At 34.9% G+C, this 7519-nt stretch overlaps 3 protein-coding genes across 3 annotated transcripts in view; 1 reads left to right on the top strand and 2 right to left on the bottom strand.

The window, feature by feature from the left end:
• Positions 1 to 804: 804 nt before the first annotated feature.
• On the bottom strand, positions 805 to 1537 carry LOC108136029 (H/ACA ribonucleoprotein complex subunit 2-like protein). The gene is made up of 2 exons (XM_017256961.2): positions 1201 to 1537; positions 805 to 1140 (listed from the first exon to the last, which is right to left on the bottom strand). Exons 1-2 carry the CDS (start codon positions 1449 to 1451, stop codon positions 909 to 911), a joined length of 483 nt encoding a protein of 160 aa, XP_017112450.1. The 5' UTR covers positions 1452 to 1537; the 3' UTR covers positions 805 to 908.
• A 430-nt stretch (positions 1538 to 1967) lies between these two features.
• Positions 1968 to 3004, bottom strand: LOC108136039. Its single transcript, XM_017256970.2, has 2 exons — positions 2829 to 3004; positions 1968 to 2765 (listed from the first exon to the last, which is right to left on the bottom strand). Exons 1-2 carry the CDS (start codon positions 2854 to 2856, stop codon positions 2071 to 2073), a joined length of 723 nt encoding a protein of 240 aa, XP_017112459.1. The 5' UTR covers positions 2857 to 3004; the 3' UTR covers positions 1968 to 2070.
• Positions 3005 to 5542: 2538 nt separating this feature from the next.
• The window catches only part of LOC108136058 (Ig-like and fibronectin type-III domain-containing protein 2), an 86782-nt gene continuing 84805 nt past the window's right edge, over positions 5543 to 7519 (top strand). The window contains 1 exon segment of the mRNA XM_017256993.2: positions 5543 to 6006. The gene's annotated coding sequence lies outside the window, so the exon portion shown is untranslated.

Here is a 7519-nt window from a genome sequence, read left to right as displayed (position 1 = left end):
ATTTGTTAAACGATTCTTCTAGGAAATCCATTGCATACACGAACACATTTAGTGTTAAATTATATGTAAATTTAGACACCACACATACAGCAACTAACTAAAAACAAAATAGCAGACACCACACATCATCGAGCACGACAAGAGAACAGAACCCAGAAGCCTAACGAAATTCCTCCATTTCAACTGTATTGTATATGTAAAACAATTTATATGAAACCAGCTACGCTGAAAATACTTATAAAAAAAAATTCACAAAAAAAAAGAAAACAAAAAAGATCCCCAAGGGACAACAAAAAAAAACAAAACAAAAAAATTTGCAATTTTGGATTTTTTTGCCGGCAACTAGTTTTCTTATTTTTCAAATATTTTTCACTAGCCCATACTTGATACTTGAGTTAATCAAGAGTTTAAAACTGATTTATGTTGGAAAACTTAGTTCAGCATACTTGTTTAAAGTAGGACTGCTTACAAATAGGTTTATTAGATTCAGTTATTAAAATTATTCTGGTGCTTCTGATTTTAATAAGATGTTTGTAAATCAGTGAAGAACAAGTATACGATTTTGTAAAGCATCGTCAGGCCTATAGATATTGAAGTCTATTATTTTTTAAATTTACATATCCTCTATCTATTTTTTTTTGCTGGAAAACCAGGTTTAATAAGTTTTGTTGATCAAATTTGAAGAATCGTTTTCCATTTTTAGTAAAAATTCAATTACATTTACATTTTGCTTAAATGTCGCCAATACTGAGGACCTCGTAAAACCCTTAAGCATATAAAGCAATTACAAACAAAGACGAAACCTTTTTTGTTGGTGCCTAAAAAATGGCCACTCCTGGCGTTTATTAGTAGGATTCCTTTACACTTAACTAGGTACTTAATTAGCAGAAGAAACTAGGGCTACAGGTCTAGACAGGAATATACAGCCCGGAGAGCTCCTCCTTGACCTCGTCGTACAGATCCTTGTACTCCTCGTTCTGGCGGATCAGCAGGGCGACTGTACCGCGCTTCACGCCCATGGCAGCACCCAAATCCGCCCGACTTGGTGTGTAGGCATATGGAATGCCCTTCTCCTCGCAAACGGCGGGCAAATGGCACAGGATGTCAATGGGAGTCACATCGCCAGCGAAGATGCAAATGCTGTGGGCCACGGAGGGTCATTAGTTTGTGCACTTCTGGCGGGGATTGGCCACTACTCACCCGGTTTCTCCTTTGCGCAGGCGAGTCTGGACATCCTTTAATCCGTTTCGCAGATAGGTCTTGTGCTTCATCGCCTTTTTCACCAGTTTGTAGCACTTTTTAGCCAGTTTCTTACCTGCCATCGGTTTGGCAATGGCGTTGACGAAGAGCATCTTGTCGTCGTAGGACTCCTCCTCCTTGATGGAGACATCGCCGCTGACCACTACGGAGTCATCGGCATCCTCGGAACGCTCTACTTTAACTTTCACCATTGTGTTTTAGTTAAAACGTGGATATTTTGTTTAAACTGCAGGTCTTCTGGACAAACACGTGTTCAGAGTGACCGCAGCTTGGATTTTGGAAAATACCATCCGACTCGAGAAAAAAAATGCCGAAAAAATACCATATTTACTTAGAAGGCCCGTGGTCAGCAAAGATCATCACCATGGTTGGTGCCTATGCTAATGTCCTACACTGAAACAAAACAAAAGAAGTATATATGGTATTCGTTGAACAGTGTGTAACAACTGGTAGAAGGATGGGTCTCTGACCTTGTTATCTATATAGATTCTTGATCAGTTTTAAAATAACGAATTTCATATTTTGTTTAAGAATCATAGAACATCTTATAGATATTAAGTTCAGCAAGAGTTACAGACTTAAATAAGTATTCCGAATGGTAATTGTGAAAAGAATAAAGCCATATATTTAGGCTTTTTGTGAGCATGGCATTTCTGTTATCAATTTCAGGGAGTTTCTTTGTCCTGTCTTTTAATTAAAACACATCATTTCAAGCTGAACTTCTATTCTTACATTAAACATTTATTAAAACTGACATACAAATTGACACCCATAAGACATAAAACATTTAAAATGCGCATAAAATTACAATTAAAAGAATTGCTTGGCCAACTGGATAATGTTCAAGGCCAATCGGATCTCTCGGGCGCCGCGAACGCCCAGCGCAGCCAAATCCTCCAAGGTCATTTGAATAAGCACCTCGATGTCGATCTCCTGGCGAGTGAATAGTTCGGATAGATGTTCGTTTCCGGTGCGGTTCAGCAGGGATTTGACACGGGGACTCAAAGTGGGATGCTCCACCGGGGAGCCGGGCTTGTAGCGTGGCGGATGCCTAGTACTCGGCTTAGGGCTCTTGAAGTCCTCTTTTTTCACTCTGGATGCCTCGCTTTTTAACTTGGATGCCTCCTGCTTTAGCCGCGTCTCCTGCTGCAGCCTGACATCCAACTTCTCCCTCTTTGTCCGTAATTTCGAATCTATCGAAATGCAGGATTGGCCTGCTGGTGTGGATTCCCCAGCAAGAGTACTTTGACTCGTTGGCGAAAAAACCGATCGCGTGCGCATAAATTCTTTGGAGAAACGAGTGGGAAAACTACTATTTGATAAGCCCTTTTTTGATGGTTGTGGGTGTCGGCGTGATGGAACCGTAAGATTATTGGCCTTCGGGATCCCAAAAATTCCATATCTCGCGTTATGCTTCCTACCACCGCCAGTAGGCGTGACTTCGTCAAATGTAAAAGCTTCTTCGGTGGCAATTGGTGTTAATGGCGCCAGTGGAGACCCGGGATCTGTTAAAATTATAATACTTGCATATTTGCATTTAGTTTTGTAAACAATTTAAGCGCAATTACCTCTAAAGACACGATTGTATCGATCCATTTTGTAAATTTTATAATTAGTTTTTCACGAGCACAAAGACGACAAAAAAGTGAAGAAGTTATTGGAAAAAAGAAGTTACTGTAATTTAAAGCTTTGTTAATGTGACCGCTTTAAAATTGGTTGAAATTCCTAAATACAAATCGATCTGGTAACTTTTCTTAAGTCTAGTACTCAGATCGACGAAATCCGTTAGACAGCAATGAGGAAGCGAGATGCAAATAACTTGCAAACACTTTTGGTGGGAAAAAAATTATAGAACATTGCATAGCGTTGCCATGCGTCAGAAATTAACATTGGGCCGTTTGGTCGTTTGTCAGTTGGGAGTTAGCAGAGTATTTCTGGGATCTAAAAAATAAGGATAAAATAAAAAACTCAGAAAAAAATTTTTCCGATTTTTCAGGATATATCTATAAAGATTTTAAATTTTAATTATATTAAAAATAATGTTTAAATAACAGTTGCAGACTTAACTTAATTTTAATTGTATTCTGTTTGTCAACAAACCTAACTGGTTGACAGTACGCAATAAACTCTCAAAACTTCAGTCACTTTATAAAGAATAAAGAAAGATTAATATTAAAAAGCTCAATTCTGAATTATTAAACCATAAATAAATATGTCAAAAGAATTAAAAAATAAAAATTTAAATTAACTAATTAATAAATTTAATAAGTTAACGTATTTTAAACATTTATTTTTGTAATTTTCCGATTGTTCCTAAAAGAGACTTACGATAAGTATAAATAAAATATAGTCGTTTAAATTTTATCAAATTTAAACATCAAAAAAAAAAAAAAACAGCAAAGTTATACACTTAAAAATTTTTTTTGCTGGCATACAGCTATACTATATAATCGTCCGGCTCCTTCCGACTTATGTATTTATGTTACTTACTACCTGTACAAGAAAGACAACAAAGTTGCATGCAAAAAGCTTAAAAACTGATCATATATATGTATATATAGGAATTTACAACGTAAATAATGTATAATAAGCAGACAATGGAATATTCATAACACAGCCCAGCCCAGAAGACGATACTTAAACGGACATTTAACGGACAAAACATCTGAAGTTAAATCCTAAAACGACAAAAAAAACGAAATATCTGGCGTTCAGTTTTTGGCAGAAACTGTTTCGCTGACGATAGCTAGACAGAAATAAAATTAACAAATATTTTGCAAGACTTTATAAATATATTTTACTAGTTAAGGCTCGAAATGTTGGTTGTTGTTGTTTAAATGTTGGTTCGTTTTTAAAAGGTATTTTGTACTATAAGAATCTCACCTTTTGTGCTGCTGAGAGACCTAATCTTACACTAAATCTCTGATGTTAACCATTTGACTTGGTTGAAATAAATAAATTAAAATGAGAGTTCAAAGAACTCGCTACGCATTAATATTTAGAGTTTGACATGTCTAAGTACCAAATTTCGGTTTTGTCTTTATAATATTATTTTGCTTCTAATTAAAGCGAGTTTGGCCAGTTTTTGTTAACGTTGCTTTTGCGATGCGGTTCGATTTGATTTGATTTTTGCGACGAAGTTTTTGCGACGAACTTTTTGGTGAATTAGCAATAAACAGAAAAACCGATAAAAGGTAAACAATTGTTTCAAAATCGACACACAACGTGCAAATAAGGTTAACAAAAATAATCAATTAAATTAATTTAATGACTGCAGAAAATTCACAATTTGTGTGTGCACAATAATGATAATATCCATAAAGTCCAATAAACACACTGAAAAAAATGTGGTTTTAGATGTGAGTATTTAAACTATAAATGTGGAAACTAGGTTAAATAAATACTTAATATATGTATATTACATGCTTATTTAAATACACAGATAATTAATTCAAGGAATCGTGCGATTTATAGTTAAATATTTATAAATAATCTTAAAAAAAGTTAGAAGGGCACAAACATGAAACACGAAACATATGATGAGTATTCTTTAAGAAAATATTTTATGCCACAAAAATTATTTTTTTTGTTGCTGTAAAAACCTGTTATCGGGTTCCTATTAAATGTATAAATATATGTTACATAAAAAACCTAATAATTATATTAAAAATGGTTCTATCTTTGTAGCGAACTTATTTCTAAGAAACTAAACCTATATAATATTTTTTTTTTATTTTTCTTTAAAATTTATATATATATTTTTTATATATATATTTTTTATTTATATATATATATATTTTTTTATATATATATTTTGTGTACGTATAGGTCGACCATAATTATGTTTTCTCTGCTGCAAAATCATGACATTGCCACCTGTTAAAGCCTCACAGATATTGTTGCTCTTGCTTCTGTTTGTGTTTTATGCGCTTTACCTTGCTTTATTTGGTTTTTCGTGGGCAAGAACAACATACAATTATTGTCTTTGCGCACTCGGCATTGCCGAAGCTTTGGCCTGCTCTTTCTCCCGACCAAGTCCCCCCCCCTAATAGAGCCACATGTGAGGCTTGTTGTTGCCGGCTTTTGGCCAAAAATCAGCTGAGCTCGGCCAGCTGCTTTGTGTTTATATTTTTTCCACGAGCGTAGCGCCTGCGCTTGAAATGTTGAGCTCCCCCCTGGTCACCAAATCAATCGAGCAAAAAGCCGAAGCGGAAAGCCGAGCTTTTTCGACTGGAGAACGGACGTATAAAATAGCGATGCCTCGCCACCAAACGATTCAGTCGTCTAACGGAGTTCAAACCAAGCTGAGTTGGAAAAGTTCTGGTGCTAAGGCCGTGGAAAATCCATCGAAGAGTCTGTCGTAAAATTTATAAAAAATTCCAAAGTCATAAACAAGTGCGTTTGAATACAAAAAAAAAAAAATACAAGAAAAAAAAAATCCATTTACGAGTGCTGTGCTGTGGGCGCATAATTGTGTATGCAAGTGCATAAAATATCCAACAGAGTATCAAAATCGATTGGGGAGACCCGAATAAATCCCCCATCAATTGTTTAACCACTTGGGCAGTGTTCTTGAGACATGCAAAAGTAGCCAGTGGAGTGTTAAATATAAAATCACAGCAACTACAACTACAACTACAAATACAAATACAAATAAAACGACAACTTGCGAAACGTATTTTTTCGAGTGTTTTTTTTTTGTTTGCTTGCCGCCGACGACGACGCCGATTCAACAAAAGAACTTTGGTAGGTTTTTCGGTTTTCCACCGGAGCTTTGCTTTGTTTGCCTTGCTGGATTTCATGCAAATTAAATTAAGCAATTAAACGAAACTCACAAAAATTGTATTTGCCAAGCTCGATTCTTAGACTTTTTGTTTTGTTTTGCGATTGGATTACCTCATGTTTGGGTCTATAAGACCTCCCTAGGTGATTGCAAAAGTTTCGTTATTAATTTTTTTCTCGCCTTTTTTTTTTTTTTTTTTTTTTTGCCTTTCTGGGTATTGGCAATAATTACAAAATTTACCCAATCGGTCAGTTATTATCGCTTTGTCGGGTTATGCCTGTTTTTTTTTTTTTTTTGCTGCACTAGTTTTCGCAAGGAGTATGAATACTATACATTTGAACACAGTGTTTTATTTTTCCACTTTTACCCGGTACGGTGCTGCTTTCATGGAAATTCAAATAAAAACTCAAACTTTTTTAATAACAACAAACGGTGGCGAGGAACGTCGAGGGGTGGTGTGGTGATGCGGGCGCTGCTGCACTGGAATATATTTAATTGAACAACAAAAAGAAAGCCAAACAATCATAGGCAGCTCAGGAAAGTGGATTGTTGTTGCTCTTTTGGCGCTCAAACGATACACAATGGATTGAGAGTACAGCTGCCACCTAGAACAAGTGGCATAATAAATATTTTTTAAAATATATAATGGCAGAAAAGCGTAGAACGGAATTAAATATTCGGAAGTCTACTCAACACATATATTGGGGAAAAACATGGTCACTAAACATAAATAAAAAACCAGAAAAATATTTGGTTAGTCTATGAACTCATATTATCAAAAAATACGAAAAGTCGGTTATTATTAAAACAATAAAATCCGTAACCAAATGTGCTTAAGCAAATATGTATAAACTAATAAAATCCCAGAATAAAAATTTTATATATTTAGGTTTCAAATTTTATCAAGGAAAAGAGCTTATTATTATAATATCTGGGTGGTCGAATTTGAAATACTACCTCTTAGATATTTATAAGAAATTTATTTTTTAAGGCAACAACGGTTTTACAACGTTTTTAATGAGCAAAACGCGCATTTTTTTTTGGTAACAGATGAATGGTAAGCAAATGTTTTCTTTAGTAAATATGAGCATTTTTTGAAGCTGGCTAGTCTTTCATCAAAAATAAATAAAATGTTGTTACAAATTTATAATGAAGCCGAAAGTCTATGAACCCCATTTAAATTATATGTATATGCAAGAGGACCTTAATTCCTTTTTGAAAAAAAAATACAAAGGCATAAGAGCAAATGTACAAACAAAAATTCGCTTTGGCAAACAGATTTGAAAAAAGACCAAAACAAACCAAAAGCAATAAAAGAGCAGGGCAAAGTACGAGGCAAATTGTTGAAAAATGTAACAAGTCAAAGGAATTTTTTCTACGTCCTCCCTCCCTCGCCATCGCCTGTCAAAATTTTTGCGATAATTTAAATAGAAAAGTAAAAAAAATGAAAACCAAATTTTGTTTGCTCTTGCTGCA

This window comes from Drosophila elegans, unplaced genomic scaffold, assembly GCF_018152505.1.
Source record: "Drosophila elegans isolate 14027-0461.03 unplaced genomic scaffold, ASM1815250v1 contig_208, whole genome shotgun sequence".
Classification (NCBI taxonomy): domain Eukaryota; kingdom Metazoa; phylum Arthropoda; class Insecta; order Diptera; family Drosophilidae; genus Drosophila; species Drosophila elegans.
Note: the sequence above shows the minus strand (reverse complement) of the source record. Positions and strands in the feature narration are given on the sequence as shown.